We start from the raw sequence: 23,131 nt of genomic DNA, 5'->3' as shown, positions 1-23,131 counted from the left end.
ATGAGGAAGAAACCTTGAGAGGAACCAGACTCAAAAGGGGAAACCATCTTCACTTGGGTGACATCAAGAGTGTAATTATAGTCTTTACACATTACAGAACACTGGAGAGTGAGAACTAATATGAGCACTGGAGTGTAAGATTATGAGTGATGATCTTTCTACAGTCTTTACAGTCATTTGTGGTTATAAAACTAGGAGCTACTGAGCAACTCATAATATAGCTCAACATTTGTGAAAATGGGAACTGAATGTGAAATGGGAGGGTTTGGAAAAACATTAATTATGGTCAGGTGTCCAGAAACATTTGTCCATACAGAGAAATTATAAATAGCAAATGACTGGGAAAGACACATTGAGACTGAGAAAGAGAGAAAGAGAGAAAGAGAGAAAGAAAAACAGATTAGCAGAAGTGAGGGGTGGGTTTTAAATCCCTCAACCCCAAGACATCGCCACTCCGGAGGGATTAAATCTATTAAAATGTCATCAATCACTACTTATCCTGATAATCCCAGCCTCGTCTCTGCTGCGCTTTATAAAATAACAATAATAGATGATGGACCCACTTTAAGCCGTGCAGGAGTTAATCCTGCTTCTTACTCAAGAGACACAATCATTTCAAATAACACAACACAACCTACTGGAGATCCGGCCTACAGAGTCAATCAACCAGCTGTTTTATGCATTTTTCTTTTTTTACTATTTATTATTTGACCAAATGGCTCCAGAGTGGACATTTCTTCCTATTAAAAGAAGCACCAATAAACCTGACTTTTACTTTCAGGTTAGAATTTAATATTAGATTCAATATTGTGATCAAAGTTTATTGTCTCACACATAAAGATATACTTTCAAAGTGAAGGGGAGAAAGGTTGTGGGCTGGCAGGTGTGTGTGTGTGTGTGTGTGAACAGAAGAGAAAGTTAGGAGAGACTCCACAAGGTTATGTTGAGCCTGCAAAAGATAAGCCTAAAACAGGAACCTGTGTGTGTGTGTGTGTACAAGCAAAGTAACAAACGCCACAAAAGGATAGTTCAGGGTTTGGTCAACAGAAGCATACAAAAAGGTTATTCTAGAAGCATACAACAAAATTACTATAACTACTAATGACAACAAGATACATTACATACATTACCATAGTGTGAGAACATAAAAACGGTTGACGATAATAACTTCACATCTGGTCATGTTATTTGTTTAGCAGAAGCAACAAAATGTGGATTAGCCATACCAAAAGGCGACAGTTTGGGTATTTTTACAGCGTAAGCGTATAAAGAGAGGATAAAGACAAGAACTGAGTGTTCTGGGTCAACCTAATCTAGGACTAGTGATCAAGGATATCTTACATACATGTCAAATTTTAATTGAAGAAAAAAAAAATTTATGAATCACAGCTCAGCAAAATCATATCTTCCCTATTTATATACAAATTTAGAAGGCAAGGGAACAAAAGCAGGAACCATACCGGCTATAGAATATAAATCGAAACACATCAGGGGTAATGTTGTGTAATTATAGATACATATTTCTATCTATCTATGTTTTATTATTTCGTTTTTTTTTATACACCCTCAACAATCAAACAATTTCTATAAAGCAAACTGCTTTGAGACTTTTTTTATTATGAAATAAAAATGGTTTCAGAGCAGCTTTTGTTTGATTTGAAGCTACCATTCAGCGTGCACTGCCCTCTAGTGGATGACTAGAATACCTCAAACCTCAAATCCTGTAGGGGATACATTTCTCAAGGAGGCCTGGTGTGCAGTCAGCGTTCCAGTTAATCCCAAAGGTGTTCGATAGCGTTGAGCTCTGTAGTAAGCCGCTCAAGATCTTCCACTCCAACCTATGCAAAGCATATCTTCATGGAGCTAGCTTTGTGGACAGAGGTATTTGTTATGCTGGAACAGGTTTGGGTCTCCTAGTTCAAATAAAGTCAATTCAATGCTACTGCATACAAAGACATCATATACAATTTTAGAGGAAAAAAGCACATGTCTGGAAATGTTAAGTATCCCAATAGTTGGGAGTTGTATATAATTAAAAGACCATACACAAAAAGAGGTACAGAGAAGTACCCTGTGACACCAATTCAAATGTTTTTGTGAGCTGGAAGGAAACCAGACAACCTGGAAGAAAATATTACACTTTCCCTGCTCTTAATAGACTAAAATAATTCGATTCTACCAAAAAAATAAAGTTTTCTTTGTCCATAGTCCTTGAGAACGCCTACCAGTGTTTTCCTCCTCGACCACACCTGATTCAATGAATCGGCTCATTAAAGACTAATCAGCTTGTTAACTCTTCCTGAGTTTAAGAGTGTGTGAGAGTGAGTGTGTGAGTGAGTGAGAGAAAGACAGAAAACCAGGTACACCACCAAGACTAGGGACCAAGACTAGGGACCTGCATTCTGAACACAAAAGTAAAGGAAATCTTTCTGCCTTATTTTGTCTAAAATATTAGTACAGTAATAATTAGAGCAGTAAGAGAACTCTTTTATAGCTGTAATACACTAAGACAAGATCTTTAATCCAGTAAATAAAGTCTTTATTGCAGGAAGACAGGGTGTTTAATACAGTAAGAGAGGGTCTTTATTGCAGTGAAACAGTCTTTATTGCAGTAATACAGGGTCTTTAATACAGTAAGACAGGGTCTTTAATACAGCAAAACAGGGTCTTTAAGACAGTACGACAGGGTGTTTAATACAATAAGACAGGGTCTTTATGGCAGTAAGACAGGGTCTTTAAGACAGTAAATAAAGTCTTTATTGCATTAAGACAGTAAGACAGGGTCTTTAATACAGTAAGACAGGGTCTTTATTGCAGTAAGACAGTAAAACTGTTAAATACAGCAAGACAGGGTCTTTAAGACAGTACGACAGGGTGTTTAATACAGTAAGACCAGGCAGTAAGACAAGATCTTTATTACAGTAAGACAAGTTATTTTGTAGTAAGACAAGATCTTTATTGTAGAACAAAGTCAGTAAAGCAATAAGCAATAATTTAATACAGTAAGACAGGGTCTTTAATACAGTAAGACAGTATTGCAGTAAGACAGGGTCTTTATTGCAGTAAGACAGGGTCTTTAATACAGTAAGACAGGGTCTTTAATACAGTAAGACAGTATTGCAGTAAGACAGGGTCTTTAATACAGTAAGACAGGGTCTTTAATACAGTAAGACAGTCTTTATTGCAGTAATACAGGGTCTTTAATACAGTAAGACAGGGTCTTTAATACAGTTAGACAGTCTTTATTGCAGTAAGACAGGGCCTTTAATACAGTAAGGCAGGGTCTTTAATACAGTAAGACAGTATTGCAGTAAGACAGGGTCTTTAATACAGTAAGACAGGGTCTTTATTGCAGTAGGACAGGGTCTTTAATACAGTAAGACAGTCTTTATTGCAGAAAGACAGGGTCTTTAATACAGTAAGACAGGGTCTTTAATACAGTAAGACAGTATTGCAGTAAGACAGGGTCTTTAATACAGTAGGACAGGGTCTTTAATACAGTAAGACAGTCTTTATTGCAGTAATACAGGGTCTTTAATACAGTAAGACAGGGTCTTTAATACAGTAAGCCAGGGTCTTTATTGCAGTAAGCCAGGGTCTTTAATACAGTAAGACAGGGTCTTTAATACAGTAAGACAGTATTGCAGTAAGACAGGGTCTTTAATACAGTAAGACAGTCTTTATTGCAATAAGACAGGGTCTTTAATACAGTAAGACAGAGTCTTTAATACAGTAAGACAGTCTTTATTGCAGTAAGACAGGGTCTTTAATACAGTAAGACAGGGTCTTTAATACAGTAAGACAGTCTTTATTGCAGTAAGACAGGGTCTTTAATACAGTAAGACAGGGTCTTTAATACAGTAAGACAGTATTGCAGTAAGAAAGGGTCTTTAATACAGTAAGACAGTCTTTATTGCAGTAATACAGGGTCTTTATTACAGTAAGACAGGGTCTTTATTGCAGTAGGACAGGGTCTTTGATACAGTAGGACAGTCTTTATTGCAGTAAGACAGGGTCTTTAATACAGTAAGACAGTCTTTATTGCAGTAATACAGGGTCTTTATTACAGTAAGACAGGGTCTTTAATACAGTAAGACAGGGTCTTTATTGCAGTAGGACAGGGTCTTTGATACAGTAGGACAGTCTTTATTGCAGTAAGACAGGGTCTTTAATACAGTAAGACAGTCTTTATTGCAGTAATACAGGGTCTTTATTACAGTAAGACAGGGTCTTTTTGCAGTAGGACAGGGTCTTTATTGCAGTAAGACAAGGTCTTTAATACAGTAAGACAGGGTCTTTAATACAGTAAGACAGTCTTTATTGCAGTAAGACAGGGTCTTTAATACAGTAAGACAGAGCCTTTATTGCAGTAAGACAGGGTCTTTAATACAGTAAGCCAGGGTCTTTAATACAGTAGGACAGTGTTTATTGCAGTAAGACAAGGTCTTTAATACAGTAAGACAGGGTCTTTAATACAGTAAGACAGGGCCTTTATTGCAGTAAGACAGTCTTTATTGCAGTAAGACAGTATTGCAGTAAGACAGTATTTCAGTAAGACAGGGTCTTTAATACAGTAAGACAGTCTTTATTGCAGTGAGACAGGGTCTTTAATACAGTAAGACAGGGTCTTTATTGCAGTAAGACAGGGTCTTTAATACAGTAAGACAGGGCCTTTATTGCAGTAAGACAGTCTTTATTGCAGTAAGACAGTATTGCAGTAAGACAGTATTTCAGTAAGACAGGGTCTTTAATACAGTAAGACAGTCTTTATTGCAGTGAGACAGGGTCTTTAATACAGTAAGACAGTCTTTATTGCAGTGAGACAGGGTCTTTAATACAGTAAGACAGGGTCTTTATTGCAGTAAGACAGGGTCTTTAATACAGTAAGACAGGGTCTTTATTGCAGTAAGACAGTGTTTATTGGGCATGATTTATGATCAATGTTCACATTCCAACCCAGGTTTAGAGTAGAGGGAGTAGAATAGAGATACAAATTACATCCCAATTAATCAAGCTGCATGAGACAAAAAGACAAAACTGCAGCATCTTCACGAGTGCTCAATTTAATATAATATATTCTAAGGAATCTGCGATGGACGACTCGAGATTAGAGCCTTTTACAAACGGAGAAGCTCAGCAGCAGCACAGTGTGTTTCTGAATCTGTTTAAAGGTAAGATAAAGGTCTGATTAATATGGAGATTTCCTTCACCAAGCAGTTAGAAATTCTGCACTTTGGTAATTGTCAGGGTGCAGACAAAAATATAAGTTGTTGAATATATACAATTTGTATTGACCCCCACTGAAAAAAATAAAAAAGTGTATGTTATGTTAGATGCACATTTATGTTTCATACTCAACCTCTTTTGATTTTTCTATGTGGTGTTTGTGCTTTATTCACATTTTCTTAAGATCGCATTCCAATCTTTTTCCATTTTACAATTCACACAGCTTGATGTTTTGCATCTTTTCCATTTATTTATTTTTCTTACTTCATACTGTTTTGCGTAAAATTTTGTACATTGTCTTTTCGTGGGAGTTTTTCAATGTCTTGTGTTTCTTATGTGTGCCTTTTGTAATATTTCATCTGATGTGTGTTCACAGAGTTTAGGTTTGATGTCCATTCTGTCCATTCTGGTGACGCTAATGATCCAAAATCATGCAGAGTGGAGAACAAAACACAGCAGATCACACTGCACTGCTTCCACAGGTCCTTTTGTGAACACCACTCTAAAAAGGATGACCTCGTAAACCTGTCCTACAATGAACATCAGTCTGTGGAGGAGCACACCTCAAACCCGTCTTCATCTAACCTCAAATCTGTAGATGACCACACCTCAAATCTGTCCTACCATGAGCATCATTCTGTGAATGAGCACACCTCAAACCCAGCTTCCTCCAACCACAAATCTCTGGATGACCATACCTCAAATATGTCCTACCATGAACATCATTCTGGGAAGGACAACACCACAAACCCGTCCTCAACCAACCGCCAACCACCAGAGGAACCCTCTTCAATCCCTTACTCTCATAAACACCAATCTCCACATATTGACGACATCTTAAACCTGTTTCACCTTGACCAAAAATCTAACCAGACCTCTCCCAAACACCAGTCTGGAGAGAACTGTACCTCTAGAATGCCCTCTACTAAATGCCAATCTGATGAGGAACCCATCTCAAATCCATCCTTCTCTAAGCACCAATCTCGAGATAACCGCATGTCAAACCAGAACTTTTCTAACCACCAGTCTGAAGAGGACTGTACCTTTAGCATGTCCTGTTCTCGACACCAATCTGATGAAGATCCCACCTCAATTCCAACATCTTCTAAGCACCAATCTCAGGATGACCACATGTCTAACCAGACTTCTTCTAAAAAACAACAGTCTGGAGAGGACTGTATTTTTAGCATGTCATGTCCTAGACACAAATCTGATGAGGAACCCACTTCAAATCCATCATCCTCTAAACACCCATCTCGAGATAAACAAAAATCTAACCAGACCTTTCCCAAACACCAGTCTGGAGAGAACTGTACCTCTACATTTTCCTTTACTAAAAAATGTCAATCTGATGATGAACACACCTCAAATCCCTCCTCTTCTATACACCAATCTCAAGATGACCACAGGTCAAACCAGACTTCTCCTAAAAAACACCAGTATGCAGAGGACTGTACATCTAGAATGTCCTCTACTAAACACCAATCCAAAAAAGAACACACTTCAAATCTGCCCTTTCCTGAAGACCAATCAGAGCAAAAACTTCTACCACAATTTAAGGGTCAGTTCTGTGGAAAGTCATTCCGGCCCCAGAGTTGCCTCAGAGTTCACACAGTCCAAGGACAAGACTCCTTTTACTGTATGTCATGTAGAAAGCGTTTCTCTGCTAAATGCAGGTTAATGGCCCACAGATACTCTAAGCATAAAGGAGAAAAACCTTCAAAACCTGAACAGTATTTCAGAACTGCTAAAGCAAAAGCAACACATCAATCGAGTCACAGTGGAACCCAAGAGTTTCACTGCCCAAGCTGTGACCAATCCTTCCTGAGCAAGTGCATGCTAAGTGCACATATCGTAAATGAACACCAGAGGGCGCAACCCTTCGGTTGTGACGTCTGTGGTAAAAGATTCAAGCTGAGGAATGGACTCCTCTCCCATCAACGGGTTCACTCGGGGGAGAGGCCGTATCGCTGCGAAGAATGCGGAAAGACCTTCATCGCTATAAGCACCTTTAATGTCCATCGACGGGTTCACACAGGTGAAAAGGCGTTCCGCTGTGAAACTTGCGGCAGGAATTTTATCCTTGCTGCTTGTCTATCCAGACATCAGCAAAGCCACAGGGATGTCAAAACCTTCAAATGCGACATCTGTGAGAAGACTTTTGCGAAAGCTAGTCACCTCCGTATTCATCGCCGCGTGCATGCTAGTGAGACCACGCATAACTGCGAAATGTGTCAAAAAAGTTTTAATAGCATCCGTACCCTCAGGTTGCATGAGAAGGTTCATGTAAAGGAGCGACCCTTTGCCTGCTCTATGTGCTCCAAATCCTTTGGTTCAGAAGCCTACCTACGAAGGCATCAGCAACTCCATTCGGAAAAGAATCTGCCCCAGTGTTCTGAATGTGGCAAGAGTTTCATCACAGCCACCCATCTCCGTTCGCACCTCCAGGTCCATGCGAGCTCGAAACCTTTCTCCTGCGCCGAGTGCGGACAAAAATGCGGCACCCTCGCTGATCTCGGGCGCCACCGCCGCATCCATATGGGTGATGGTTACCAATGTGGGGTGTGTGAGAAGCGGTTCGCAACTAAGAAAAGCTTGTTTCTACACCAGCGCACGCACAGCGGCGAGAAGCCGTACTCCTGCAGCGAGTGCGGAAAGAGTTTTGCTCACTTATCCAACGTACTCCGACATGCCGCCGTCCACACCGGAGATAAGCCCTTCAAGTGTTACACGTGCGGGAGGTGTTTCAGCGCCGCATCTGGTCTCAGGGCACATGTGCAGACGCATGTGAACAAGCAAGAGCACACGTGCACCGAATGCGGGAGAGGGTTCACACGTTTGAAAACTTTACTGAGCCACAAGTGTAAAAAGAGGGGAGTCCAAAGGAGGGGAGTCCAAAGGAGGGACGCCCAAAAGGAGGGGAGCCCAAAAGAAGGGGAGTCTAAAAAGAGGGGAGTCTGAAAGGAGGGGAGGCCAAAAAGAGGAGAATCCAAAGGATGGGCGTCCAAAAAGAAATGAAAAAAGGTGAAAGAAAAAAATATGAAAGAATGTGTCAAGTGCTGCATTCAAACATAAATATAAAATAAAGTTCTCATTAAATATATATTGACTTGAGCTTTAAAAATAAAAAGATGTAACATTTATATTATATTTCTATGAATAAATATTAATGTTTAAGAGACACTGGCAATTTTGGCAGGAGTTTGTTGTGTCTCGGGTAAAACTATTAACTACCCTTTTAACTACAAACATACTATATGGACAAAGGTTTAATAAGACACGAATACGTTTTTATTTAAAAACGCACACTTTTCTCTCTGTTTTTGGCCTTTCGTCCACACTGAGAAGACGTTGTCGGTCAAGGAAGACGTAGCTTTTCGGAAACACTCTGCAAAGTGGACACGTTCAAAGATGTTTTTGCCTCGAAGTGTGGACTGTGAAAACAGAGGGTTTCGAAAACGCATTTTTAGTCATCGCCACAACGTTTCAAAGAGTTATAAAAAGTAAACGACAGGTGGAAATGACGTGGGTCGAAGCATCCTCACTTGGAATGTGCGCAGGTCAGGGACGTAAGCGTTTAGAGATGATTCAGTGCGGAAGTGCAACTTTTGGGAAGTGTGGAAGTGTGGACGTGAGGCATTCTTGGACGAAAACACGGTTTATCCAGATACTGGTAGACGTAACCTGAGATTGGTATGTGCTTTTTGAAAGTTCAATTCCATATTTAGCCCCTGTTTGCTCTTATAGTACCGTAATTTCCTGACTATTAAGCGCACCCAAATATAAGCCGCACCCACTGAATTTGACAAAGATTTTTATTTTGAACATAAATAAGCCGCAGGTGTCTACACTGAAACTAATGAACTTTACACAGGCTTTAATGAAAGACAGTGACTGTTACACGGCTTGTATCTAAACAGTAGCTCACCAAGAAAGTCATTGTTCACTGTCTTCCTCCTTCCTCCTTTCACAACTATTTCTCTCAGGAGTTTATCTTTTGGCATCATTGTGCATTTAAAAATCACCATCGGTGAAGCTTTTCTCTCAAAGCCGTGCAGCTCAGAACACAGGTGAAGTGTGTGTTTTCATGCCCGGTTGTTTTCAGCGTGACGAATGATTCGCATTTCCTGTAGACAGTCCGAGTGAGCGGCAGGTCAAACATCAGAGGAACCTCGTATATATATTATATTATATATATTATATTATATTATATATACACCATATTTATGATGTGGTGCGGCTCGATTCAGTGGGAGCGCATCTGATTTAATATTAAGAGTTTCATTGGTTCACCTGAACCCGTTCAGCATTTTCATTGGTCTAATGTGAAACCGGGAAAAAACCAGAAAAAATCAAAATATTAGCCGCTTCATTGTTTAAGCCGCGGGGTTCAAAACATGAGAAAAAAGTAGCGGCTTATAGTCTGGAAAATATAGCTCCATGAAAATATGGTTTACATGGAGCTAGTTTTGTGCACATTGGCAAGCTGGAACAGGTTTGGGTCTCCTAGTTTGAATAAAGTGAACATTTCATGCTACCGAGTCCAAAGACATTCTATACAATTGTGCGCCTCCAACTTTTTGAAATTTTGGAGAAGAACCACAAGTGGTTGGAAAGCTCAGGTTTCCCCACTTTTTGTCCATATAGTGTTCATGAATGCTATTTAGCTATACAGCACTATTACATACCCAGTCATTAAACCTATCAAATACATGGTAAAGGTTTTCAGATAAAGACATAGTTAATGACAATCAAGATGATGGACAGCTATAACCGGGAGCTGATCTCATCCAGTGTCGTTACATTTACACCATTTTCCATTTGCCGGTTTGTTTTGAAATAAAGGAAGCTTTTAGTTGAGCGTGTCTAAAACGCATTGTAGGTGCATTCATTTATAAACGTTAATAAAGAAAAACACAGCAGGATGAAAAGAAATGGTGGTTAGCACTGCTAATGCTTTTATTAACATTTTTTTTTTTTTTTACAACAGCTACATATACCACCTTAATGTCTCACCTTATCTGTTTTCTTTTTATGAAGAATTAGAATTAGAATGCTAAAATGTTCCCAAAGCAAGATGTATGGCTTACAAATTTTATGACAATTGTAGCTATTTTTTATTCCCAAAAGTGCAGATCATTAATCAGTTAATTGATGTGTGGTTTTCCAGCTGCTTTCTTCTTGTCTCTGAAAAGATCCCTAGATTCCTCCCAAGCAGCTAAATATCTATATAGATAGATAGATAGATAGATAGATAGATAGATAGATAGATAGATAGATAGATAGATAGATAGATAAAGAAAGGCAACAAGAACAAATATAATCCTCATATAGTGTATATAATATCTATCTATCTATCTATCTATCTATCTATCTATCTATCTATCTATCTATCTATCTATCTATCTATCTATCTATCTATCTATCATCAGTGTAGATTTAATTATTGGATTTGCTCTGTGCCAGTGAAGGCAGCAAAACCAAATAAAACATATATATATATATATATATATATATATATATATATATATATATATATATATATATATATATATATATATATATATATATATATATATATATTTATATATATATATATATATTTTTATTTTTTTAACTACACACACACACACACACACACACACACACACACACACACACACACACACACACACACACACACACACATATATATATATATATATATATATATATATATATATATAGAGCGTCTCTTACCTTTATTTTGACATCACTACATGATCCATTTCCTGGATTTACTGGTTGGGTTTCAAACACTTCACGCCTCCCTGTACAAGTGCACTACATTAGGGTATGAAATAATAGCAGTTTGTATCTTTCTAGTGCCCTAGGTGTTTAGTATTGGGCTATTTGGGACACGGCTTAGTATCCTCAGTACTGTGTGGTGTTGAGGAGGATTCAGAGACTCGGGGACAGAGGTGTCGGTGGATGTAATGGCTCTGAAACGGATTCAGAAGGTAAATTATGGTTGTATGTTACATTACACTGTGAGAAACAGTTCGGACAGAGGGCTAGGAGCTGGCAGGAGATGGATAAGGAGGTAATACTCGCAGACTGAAGCCTGGCTTTGGGAGCATTAGCTGGCGATACTGCCTTGCTAGCGAGAACAAAGCCGGCTCAGTTTAGCTGTCAACAAACCACAACGACACGCCGATTCGGGGATTTATTTTATTTATAACAAGTTCTCAAATAAGGGAATCAATCAAGCATAATAATATCTAATATAAAAAGCAACATAAAGTTTATAATCTATGTCTAAACCCTGTTTATTTCCTTAAGGCCATTTAATTACCTCCTGAGTCATTGACTTGTTTATTGTTTGTTCCCACAATAAACAAATAATATTTTTAGACACATTTAAAAAGGCAACGTGTTTGTATTTCTATACTTCCACCCCACCGAATTGAGCTTTTCATGTAAAAGAAAATCTTGTTTTTGCAGTAATGGCTGCTCGATATGTCAGGAAATATCGCGATACTTTCGCATCTTGCTCACGATAACGCGTCTTTTCGCGATATTTGGTATTTGGCGAACAATTTGATCGATACTGGAGTTGGAATGAAATGTTATATGTTTGAAGACAACTATTTCATTGTTTAATATACGAATGGAAAACAAAATACTCGTTACTACGATCAAAATGGGTGATTTGGGTCACGATTTGTGACGTCACTGAGTATACTGGACTGTGATTGGCTGAAAGTCAGCATGCAAAACTGCTTTTTCTCACCAGGAAATTACTTACAATTGTAGATTGCGGTGACGAGGTTTTGAGTTACTGATTAGAAGGTCTGAGGTTCGAGACCCAGTGTTGCCCTGTTGGGCCCTTAAGCAAGGCCCTTAACCATCTGTGCTCCAGAGCTGCCGTATCGCGACTGACCTTGTGCTCTGACCCCAGCTTCTGGCTGTACATCTGGCAAAATAATTGGATTTGATCTGATTCTGAGATCTGCTAAGGCTTCCGTAGGATGACGTTCTTAGAAAACCCGCAGGACGGCGACCGGTATGGAGTGAAAACCCAAAATCCTTACGATCTTTTGGAAACCGATCAATTTCCTGACGTAGGCAGAACAGAGCGATTAATTCTTTCCCTTTGTTCTGCACATAAAAAGGATTGCATTCAGTACACATCTGCACCGAACCCAAAGCCCTGTACCGGAAAAAACATCTGTGTGAATACGTGTATCATCACACACTTTTAAAAAGAATAAAATAAATTCAGATATCTAGACTTTACATTCTGAAGGGACAGTAGTATAGATTATATTATAGTCAATGTGCAGTTTGTACAGCAGTACAGATTTACTGTTCTCTAAAAATAACTCAACATACAGCCATTATTGTCTAAATAACTGCCTACAAAAGTGAGTACACCCTAAAAACTGGAAAGAACTGGAATGGAATTCACCAGAGCTGCTGGGATTCTCTTGCCGTGTGGTCTGATGGACCTTCTGCAACCTCTAAAGCGATGCTGCAGCACTCATGCGTCTGTTTTTTGAAGCAGCTTCTGCACCTGACGCACAGCACGAGGTCTCGACTCCTTTGATGAACCATTGCGAGGTCTGTTCAGAGTGGAACCCGTCTTGGACAACCTCTGTATGACCCTGAACACTGTACTGGAACTCAGTTTCAGGGTGTCACTGATCTTCTTATTGCCTCGGAAATTTTTGTGGAGAGCAACAATTCTAATCCTCATTATCACTGAGGGTGTACTCACTTTTGCTGCCAGCTATTTAGACAGTAATGGCTGTATGATGAGTTATTTTTTAGAGGACTGTAAATGTGTAATACTGTACAAACTGCACACTCACTACTCTAAAATATATCCAATTTTCATTTCTATAGTAGATGGTATCTCCATATATTCCTTTTTTATATATTATCGTTTTTGCCCTGTTTTATGTAAAGTATTTGTATGATGTAGATGTATAGTCTGGTTATATGTTTATATACTAGGGCTGTGTATTGGCAAGAATCTGCATTGCGATACGAATCACGATACAGAGGGTTACAATACAACAAATTAGTGAAATTTCTTATTTTGGGAAATATTTTTTGTGGATATAATTTTAGGAAATCTGTTCCCTGGTGATCTAGTGGTAAGGATGCAGCGCTCTCACCGCTGCAGCCCGGGTTCGATCCCCGGTCAGGGAACCAACCCCAGCCTTTAGGGTTGCACAAGCCTTAGTGCCGGTCCCAAGCCCGGATAAATGGGGAGGGTTGCGTTAGGAAGGGCATCCAGCATGAAAACATGTGCCAAATCAAACATGCGGATGATCTGCAGTGGCGACCCCTAAGGGGAGAAGCCGAAAGAAAGGTTTTTTTTTTTTTTGTCATTAAGAATACATCATATGCAAACCTTAGCGAAAATGTATTTAAGCAGAACACAGTGGGATCCACATTTAAATTTATTACATCTAAAACAACACTGCTATCTCTAAACCATTAAACCCACCCATACCACAACACTGCTAACCCTAATCCATTAAACCCACCCATACCAGAACACTGCTATCTCTAAACCATTAAACCCACCCATACCAGTACACTGCTATCTCTAAACCATTAAACCCACCCATACCAGAACACTGCTAACCCTATCCCATTAAACCACCCATAACTATCTAAGATAGAGTAAGAGACTATTATTTCTTCTATAAAGGAAGAGAATGATGGAGAATCATGGTAAGGGAACACCGTGGGCATGTCACACACTCTTGCACGTGCAGTTCGCTGTGTCTTTGGGCAGGTGTAAATAGCACTGATAGTTAACAGCGTCTGCAGTTCTTTAGCTTTTTAATGCTATTTTAACAGTTTCTCCACCTGAAAAACGAACCACATATAAACAAAATATATTGTCAATGCTGCTACTACATCCGGCAGAAGTTATACCCATAATAGTTTTTACTGTAACACTCCCAGGAAACAGGTTTATATTAACACTAACATTAGCGGTGTGCCCTTTTGCTAGCACTTCCTGTCACCGTTTTACTCCATAGATAAGAAGACTGCCATCTAGCTAGCGGACGGGATATAAATTGCCACAAAACTGGCATGAATTTTTTTTTTTTTTTGAGAATTTATACAGTATCGCCACACAACGTATTGGACAACAAACTCCTTTGTTATTGTTGTAGAATGATGTTTGTCTATGACAGTGGGTTATTTATTGTGCATTTTTGGCCTTTAATCCCCATTTCCAACAGGTTCAGCTAATCGCTAACAAACACTTCTTTAGTGAAGGAGGGAAGAAAAGCCCAAGCGATGGTGAGAACGGAGCGATAGACAGCTCCTGATGTGAATAAGGGAATAAACGAAGCAGCCTGTAACCAAAAATATGACTTGCGTCTACAATACGGTTTTATCTCGACTATCAGTTCATATGATCCAAACCATTAGGTAACGAGTCAACGAAGACCTTAACAGTGCTTCAGCATCCTGAAACTATTGTGTGTAGTTGCTATGGAAACGCCATTTGACAATTTGAGTGTTAAATAAGTAAACGAGTGATCGTTGGGATCTGATCTACATATCGTAACTAGTGCCCAAGTTCTAAATGAGGGAAAACGGATGTTCGTGCGTTTATAGACCGCATGCGAAACAAAATCGATCTGATTACTGACCGGCCTTTTTTCTTTCTTTCCCAGTATCAGTGCCTTTAAGCAAACTTATAAATCTAAAATCCCAACCCGCCTTCATGCAACAGAAGACTGAATTTATGTTTTTTCCCTTCAGTTTACACCATTCTGTTTTCTCTTGTTAAAGCTGACTTTATCTACAGAAACCGACATAATTACACGCTTAACTTCTGTCTGTCTGTAGCCATCAATCTAATTGTTATGTCGCTGACAAGTACCCCCAACTGACCACACACACACACACACACACACACTTTCCAGCCACAAGATAGACCCAAGCCGTGTTCAGACATCAGGACAAAGTCTTACATCTTATAGGAGATTCTCACTGGCTGAATTGGGAGAAAGTCTTAATCATATGAAAAACTCTTTATTTTTTTTTAAGACCTGATGAGATATTGATTTGTTTTGGGTGAATCCTAGGGCATTAGGTCCAGTCCACAATTTTAGAATGATTTTATTATTCAATAATTCTGTTCTATTTAAGTTAGAAACTGTATCAGAAAAATCTTGCATAATTACAACGATGCGATTTTGTCTTTTTCTTTCTTTGATGTACTTTCCTTCTTCTTTGTGTCTCTTCCTTCTTTCCTTTCACACTTTGTTACTTCTGTCCTCACTTCCTTCCATATGTTCTTTTAGTCTTCATTTCAACTTTCCAAACTTCCTTCCTACCTTCCACACTTCAAAATGTCCTTCCAAATGTCCATCCTACTTTCCTTCCTTTCAAATGTCCACCCTACTTTCCTTCCTTCCAAACGTCCGTCCTTCCTTCCTTCCTTCCTTCCTTCCTTCCTTCCTTCCAAACGTCCATCCTACTGTCCTTCCTTCCAAACGTCTGTCCTTCCTTCCTTCCTTCCAAACATCCTTCCTTCCTTCCTTCCTTCCAAACATCCTTCCTTCCTTCCAAACATCCATCCATCCTTCCTTCCTTCCAAACGTCCATCATCCTTCCTTCCCTTCTTTCAAACGTCCATCCATCCTTCCTTCCAAACGTCCATCCATCCTTCCTTCCTTCCTTCCAAACGTCCATCCTACTTTCCTTCCTTCCAAACGTCCGTCCTTCCTTCCTTCCTTCCTTCCTTCCAAACGTCCATCCTACTTTCCTTCCTTCCAAACGTCCATCCTTCCTTCCTTCATTCCAAATGTCCATCCTTCCTTTCTTTTAAACTTTCTTTCTACCTTCATACATTTAATGTTTATTTAAAAATATAAAAATCTTCTAATCTAGTTTTTTTTTGGTGGGGGGGGATCCTGAATTTTCATTGCTGTATACACACTTATATTGACATGTTTTAAATAGTCTGAGAGGTTTGAGCCACTTGTTTAGGACAAGATTCGTAATGAGGTTGTGGATGTAAACAGAGACAGGAAGAAAGAAAATTGAGCACGCTCAGATAAATTCCTCTGATGTGACTTCATGCTAATGGAGGAGTATAATGAAGAAAGGAGTTTTCCATGGAATATTCCATTACTGTATGCAAAAACATTTGCAAATGCACTTTGTAAGGTGTCTCTCTCTCTCTCTCTGTGTGTGTGTGTGTGTGTGTGTGTGTGTGTGTGTGTGTGTGTGTGTGTGTGTGTGTAGGAATTACAGGACTTGCAGCGAGACCCTCCCTCACAATGCTCAGCAGGACCATGGGAGAGGACTGTGAGTATTTATTTATTTGTGCTACATAAGCAGGTAAATAAATCACACAGGGGCACGATCTTCAAGGAAAATAATCAACCACACAGACATGTGATGCAGTATGACACATGCTTATTTGCACTTCATAGTTGCTTATTATGTTACAAAGCAACTAAAGGAGACTCCATTCATTAGATACTTGAACGAACTACTAGAAGAAAACTTCACCATATGAACTGTTATTTTTGTTGTTGTTTTAAAAATGAAGTGTTTTATAAATAAGTCTTGCGTCTTAAATTCTTTCTTTTCTCCTTTCTTTCTTTTTCAGTGTTTCATTGGCAGGCTACAATAATGGGACCAGTAAGAACCAACCATTTTCATTCTCTCTGTTTTGTTTGACGATTTGATTAATGGGTTTTAAATATATATATATATATATATATATATATATATATATATATATATATATATATATATATATATATGATATTTTAGATTTCCTGATTTAAAAGAAAAAAGGAAACATGCAGAATCAGATAATGGCTCGTACAATTTTCCCCCAAAAAAACGAAATCCCAAAACTGAGGGAATTTACTGTATATCAGGAAGAACTCGGAATTACGTCCATCCTCCGTTTGCTACAAAAGCGGGAATTCTGTGTTCAGGTAGCGTTTTTGGTTTAGTTTCAGTAAACTTGGTGATTCTTTCAGCTGGACACTTTGTTGTAAATAATTTCATTTGTATTTTATGCTGAAGAAAACATTACGCTCCTATTACAGTGTTAACAGCTACCTTTTAATGACGCGGATGTGATTTGTTCCGATGCCTGAGGAATAGAAATGTATCAATGATTGATTAGAAAACTTTTAAAATCCTGAATGTTTTTCTCCTCTGTCAGGGTGACAGTCCGTATCAGGGTGGGGTTTTCTTCCTGACTATTCACTTCCCAACAGACTACCCCTTTAAACCACCGAAGGTGAGTCAGACAGCTGGTTGTGGTGGTGTAAATAACATGCTGTACACTATGCATGTGCGACAAAAGAATTATATCTCGATATTGTTTTGGATTGTGTTGGTACCTTAAGGACTATCGTGGATGGCCAATTCCTACATTTTTACATTCTTTTTATTCTGTGTTGTGGCCAGTTCACAGCAGAGACAGAGATTAGTCTTTTCCAATAAGTTTAAAAAAAATTTTTTCCTAAAAGTGTGTATCATATTTTGAGTCAAATTTAACTGATTAAGCAGATAAAATCACGTAATGCATGCATGCACTCTGTAGGTGTGTTTTGTTTGGGTGTTTGCGGTATACTCGATGACGTCGAATCGCATATTGTTAAAGTAACAATTTCGATATTATTGTAAACGATATAGTTCACTCCTACTGGACATATAATTATGAGTTGTTTTGTGTTCCTGTTTTTGTTCGAAAGAATTGGGCCGATTACTTACTCACAACTTCTAATTCTTTACGTTGTCACCAGAGATACAAGACCAAAATAGCTAACATGCTGGTGTAGATTATAGCCCCTGGTTTGGACGGACGGACAGACAGACAGACAGACAGACAGACAGGGCTGTAACGGTACACACATTCGTACCGAGATTTTTCGGTTTCAGTACGCAATTAAGTCCTTGTTACTTGCGGAACAAAGTTAAAATCGGAGTTGCCGCAGGAATGTATAAGGTGATGGCGTCAGCTGCTAATCAGTAAGTGGCTAACAGCTAATGCTAGCGCTATGGATTCAAGATTTGTTTTCTTGGTCACAAACAGTTTTATGCAGGATACAACTTGCAGTGAAATGAAAAGTTTAAAAAATAACAATTCTTGAATCCATAGCGCTCGCATTAGCCGTTAGCCACTTCCTGGTTAGCAGCCAACGCTAGCACTGTGGATTGTTTAGCGTCTTATGTCCAGTGTCCAAGAATTTCTCTTAAAAGGAGAAAATCCTGACATTTCTGCATGTCGAGGAGGTGAATGACTAAAGGATGGAGGGAATGAAGACATTTGTTAAAGTTTTCTGAAATACATAGAACAGTTAAGCACACACACACACACACACACACACACACACACACACACACACACACACACACACACACACACAAGTATTACCCGAATTACAACCCAAGTATTTCTACACATTTTTACATTTGGAACTCTCAGTGAATATTTGGCTGTGGGTCGATGCCTGGCCTAAATCATGACTTGTTAACTCTGTGTATAAAACGCTGTATAAACACAAACAAAAGTTACACTGAAATAAAACAGGCACAGTATCCTGTCATATTAGATCACTTACTTCACCAGGACAAACTTTTTTTTTCTGTCAACAAATAGGATTTAACTGAAGAATTTTTTGTCCTTTTTTGTCCTTTTTTTTTTTTTTACCAATTTATATACAAATGGTGTCATTGAGCTGATTGGGGAGGTAGGAGTTTTGCACAATGCTCATATATTTGCTTGTTAGTAGTGTTAGTCAAGGGTGTCTTTTTAAAATGTTTCCTTTACTCCACCACTTGTCATTTCCCCTCCCCCAGGTTGCCTTCACAACAAAAATCTATCATCCAAACATCAACAGTAATGGCAGCATCTGTCTGGACATCCTGCGCTCTCAGTGGAGTCCTGCGCTCACAGTGTCTAAAGGTACACAGTATAATCTGATCCAGAACAGAACCGGCTCAAACAGGACCAGTCAATTAGTGTGGGATATGGAATATCCCTAAATACAAACATTATTATACACCAAATCTTCCTCACACAGAGAACCAAAAAGAAAAGAAAAAACCCTGCAATACACTGCAGATAGTCCAAGGTTGCCTATTTTTAAAGAAAAAAAGAGGACCTGGCAACCCAGGTTCAGACATTGTTTATGATTCATGGATGCATTTTGGGTCACTGTAACAGATGTAGTACTTCAGTGGTTAAGATGTTAGACTCCTCATCAGAAGGTTATGAGTTCAAATCTCAAGCACCACTAAGCTGCCACTGCTGTGCCCTTGAGCAAAACTCTCAAACCTCAATCCCTCAGTTGTATAAAGATCACTGTAAGTCACTCTGGATGATCGCATCTGCCTTATGCTGTAAATGCAAATGATTTTCATTAACCGTAGGAGATGTAATTATTTTTTTTTTGCCTTTTTTATTGAGCTGAATATGAAAATCTATACCCAAAAAATCTGCTGCTCATAAAAATCCTGTGATTTTCTATAATCGTTTATAGAACCTCCAGTGGCTCTAAGTTTGAAACATCTAGTCTTTGATGGTTTTTGAGAGACACATGCATGTTCCCTTTGTTTATATGCACTAGAGTAGTGGTGTTCAATCTTCTCCACAAAGGGCCAGTGTGGGTGAGGGTTTTCATTCCTACCAATCAATGGGGAGCGCCTGATAGTCATTGAAAATGAAAATCATTCGATTGAAACAGGTAGAATTTGGTGTTGCCCTTGCTAGGTTGGGAAGAAAACCTGCACCAACACCGGTTTGTGGAAAAGATTGGACACCCCTGCACTAGAGCATGTCGGAGGTAGCACAATTTGAGAGAAAAAGGAGGGCCTGGCAACCCGACATGTTCTTACTATTCAGTCATCAATATTGATTTGGTTTCTTGTTGTATACATTTTTGTACACTTGTACTATTGGCTGGCTGATTTGCATTATTATTATTACTAATTATTGTGAATGAATAACCTTCTAATTCAAACTGTCTTTCAGTGTTGTTATCCATATGCTCCTTGCTGTGTGACCCGAACCCAGATGACCCTTTAGTTCCGGATATTGCACACATCTACAAATCAGACAAAGACAAGTATGTACCCTTTTCATTCTACCTTTCACACTATGATCGCTTTGTTCTTATTTAACATTATTATATCATTGAGACTAGAGGTTGGTCGATTAATCGGTTTTGCCGATTAATCGGCACCAACAGTTGATTTCTGGAACAATCCACACCGATAGTTTTTCCTGGGTTTACGGGCCGCTGCTATTACGGGAGTGGCCTCTAGAGGGCAAATCACTGTGCTGTTTGTTTTTTACATGTGAAACTGCACGCTGCATGGAGAGCGCTATATTATATTTATTAATTGATATATTCATATTTATTTCATTTAGCACATTTTTTTGTAATAAAGTTTAAGTACTATTTTACATGGCAGGTTATGTTTTTTTTTTACTCGGTATACATTTTTATAAAGTATTGGTTGATAAATCGATTATCGGCAAGTACAATCCAACCTAGTTATCTGTCAACCTCCAGCAATTCACTATACAGACACAAATAATTGGGACATCTGACTTTTCCAGCCACATGTGCTTCTTCTCCAAACTGTTACCCCAAAGTAAGAGGCACCCAATTGTATAGGATGCCATTGGATATGGTTGAACTCAGAGACCCAATCCTGTCCCTTCATGACTCTTCCCAGAAGAGTGGAGATTATTTTAACTGCGAATGGGGGCTAAACTTGGAATGGGTTGTTTGAAAAAAAACATCAAAATATCCCAATGCTTTTGTCTAAACCCCTTGTGGCCGAATAAGCACAAATTTTCACAAGCACAGTTCAAAATCGAGTGGAACATTTAATAAGGGCTTCTGTCACAGACAGGGGATTCCTCAGTGCTGATTTAGATGTGTTTAATCTGTCTTTCTTTCTTTCTCTGTGTCACTCTCTTCGTCTCAGATACAACAGAATGGCCCGAGAGTGGACTCAGAAATATGCCATGTAACTTCCTCCGATTTCACCAGCAGGACTCTGAACGGTTGCACGTGGACGATTAACGAGGACGTACTGTACCACCTTTATCACAAAGCGGTGGACTGTTTTTTTTTTTTTTTTTTTTTCCTCTGTTCTCCCCTCTTTTATTTTTATTCTTTACAAAGGAAAACCCGTAGCTGAAACCGGAGTCGCGTTACGCAGCCGAACCGTTCACGTTTCCGGTTTACAGAAAACACGACGGAACCCGGAAAACTACGTTATCAGGCTACTGCTGATGAGAGGCTCAGGGTAGTCGCAACAGCTATAACGAGAAGAAAAAAAAAACGTTTTTTTTTGTATTGTTTTTTTTAACCGGCTCCTGTTTTTTCCCTCTGTTTTAGATATTTTATTATATCATATTAAAACCATGTTATATTTTTTATTTTCTAATTAATTTTTTTTCTTTCAGTGAATCTGTGTGTGAACTAACAAGCCGGTTTTTGTCCTTTTAGATTGTTATTAAAGGTTTACTGTGCGTGAGGGGGATGATGGTATACTGGGATGAAGGAATCTGGAATAATTATTCTGTTCATGTTAAACTATACTGGTATACATGACCCCAAGGAGAAAAAAAACTAAAAGTGTTGTAAAATCAGTCTGCCTTTGAAAAAAGGTGAAAATAAAAAGAAAACTGTATTTCTACCTTGTTTTGATAAACGTCTAGTTTTCTCAAAACACCAAATCAGGAGTGTATATATTTATCATTTACATCACAAGAACAGTCATTTCTCAAAGTGTGTTCGAAATGGGAAATATTAGCACGCGTAAGGTTTTGAGTCACTTTTACAAGGGAAATTTGTGATGGCTAGACGTCTCAGCCCTAGAATCTCTAAAACAGCAGGGTACATGGGGTGTTGCTGATGGACCAGTCAAGTGGTGACGGGGGGCAATGGTGCACAAGTCTCAGTGAACCATGTGTGGAGCAAGAAGTTAATCTTGACTGATTACTGAAAAAGTTAATTTGGATCCTGATAGAAAGGAGCCAGAACACAATGTATTGTTAGGTTCCTGCAATTGGAGCTGTGGAGCTACAGAAAGCTCAATGTGGTAGCTCAACGGTTAAGATATTGGACTCTGGATCAAGGCCCTAAACCCTCAACTTTGAAGTTGATAAGGGCCAAATTCCATAAATGTAAACCTCAGAACTGGAGCATGGAGCAAAAGATATAGGTCATATGGTTTGCTAAATCATGTTTCATATCAGGTGTATGTGTCACTTACCTGAGGAAAACATGTCACCCGGATGCACTGTGGGAAGAAGCTGAGCTGGTGGGGGCATTGTGATGCTCTGGGTTACTTCATATGGGTACAATCGCTCGTCTAAACATTGTTGTAGATCAAGAACCCCAAGACATGGCAATGGCATCTGCCTCTTACAGCAGTTTTCAGTTGTGCTTCCTGGTACACTGCAAAGCAATGTGATAAGTCTTCAAGGTGACTCCAGAGACCTTCACCCCCAGATCTGAATCTCGTTGAGCGTCTGTTTGATGTGCTGGACGAACAAGTCGGATTTAACTTGCATGACTTAAAGGATCTGCTGCCTACATCTTGGTGCCAGATACCACAGCATACCTTCAGAAGTCTTTCACTTGGTCAGAGCTGCTTTGGATGCACAAAAAGGAACCTGAGAAATATTAGCCTGGTGGGTTTTAATGTCGGGGCAGATCTGTGTGTATGATTAGCTAAGGCTTGTTTGGTCTCCTAACACATTTGCACTGGAAGTCTTTGACTGTCTCACTTAAAATTCAAGACAGTCATAACAATGTTTTATTTAATAAACATACAGATAATGATATGGTAACTTCCTGTACAATTGAAGCCAATTTAGCATATTATGGAA

General features: G+C 38.9%; 2 protein-coding genes and 2 long non-coding RNA genes across 5 annotated transcripts in view; 2 read left to right on the top strand and 2 right to left on the bottom strand.

Annotated features, from left to right (window-relative positions):
- The window catches only part of LOC124389664, an 8,014-nt gene extending 5,671 nt beyond the window's left edge, over positions 1-2,343 (bottom strand). The window contains exon 1 of the long non-coding RNA XR_006926606.1: positions 2,226-2,343. This is a non-coding gene — a long non-coding RNA (uncharacterized LOC124389664). The remainder of the gene's footprint in view (positions 1-2,225) is intronic.
- Positions 1,718-8,325, top strand: LOC124389662 (zinc finger protein 665-like). Of its 2 annotated transcripts, none has more exons than XM_046855071.1 (3): positions 1,718-1,881; positions 5,084-5,171; positions 5,603-8,325. In XM_046855071.1, the coding sequence occupies exons 1-3, from the start codon at positions 1,858-1,860 to the stop codon at positions 8,185-8,187; spliced, it is 2,697 nt and encodes an 898-aa protein (XP_046711027.1). In that variant the 5' UTR covers positions 1,718-1,857; the 3' UTR covers positions 8,188-8,325. The 2 variants fall into 2 exon arrangements, with proteins under 2 accessions (XP_046711027.1, XP_046711028.1); XM_046855072.1 differs by lacking the exon at positions 1,718-1,881 and adding an exon at positions 2,313-2,414.
- A 1,885-nt stretch (positions 8,326-10,210) lies between these two features.
- On the bottom strand, positions 10,211-12,507 carry LOC124390427. Its single transcript, XR_006926741.1, has 3 exons — positions 12,014-12,507; positions 10,966-11,036; positions 10,211-10,452 (listed from the first exon to the last, which is right to left on the bottom strand). It is a non-coding gene; the product is annotated as an uncharacterized LOC124390427 (long non-coding RNA).
- ube2d1a (ubiquitin-conjugating enzyme E2D 1a) lies at positions 11,187-21,973 on the top strand. Its single transcript, XM_046856354.1, is given in 8 exon segments — positions 11,187-11,225; positions 16,495-16,543; positions 16,546-16,557; positions 16,865-16,896; positions 17,435-17,512; positions 19,078-19,183; positions 20,252-20,345; positions 21,217-21,973. Coding segments are annotated over 8 exon segments (441 nt in total). The 5' UTR covers positions 11,187-11,201; the 3' UTR covers positions 21,263-21,973.
- Positions 21,974-23,131: the final 1,158 nt, after the last annotated feature.

This window comes from Silurus meridionalis, chromosome 8 (genome assembly GCF_014805685.1).
Source record: "Silurus meridionalis isolate SWU-2019-XX chromosome 8, ASM1480568v1, whole genome shotgun sequence".
In the NCBI taxonomy this organism is placed as follows: Eukaryota; Metazoa; Chordata; class Actinopteri; order Siluriformes; family Siluridae; genus Silurus; species Silurus meridionalis.
Note: the sequence above shows the minus strand (reverse complement) of the source record. Positions and strands in the feature narration are given on the sequence as shown.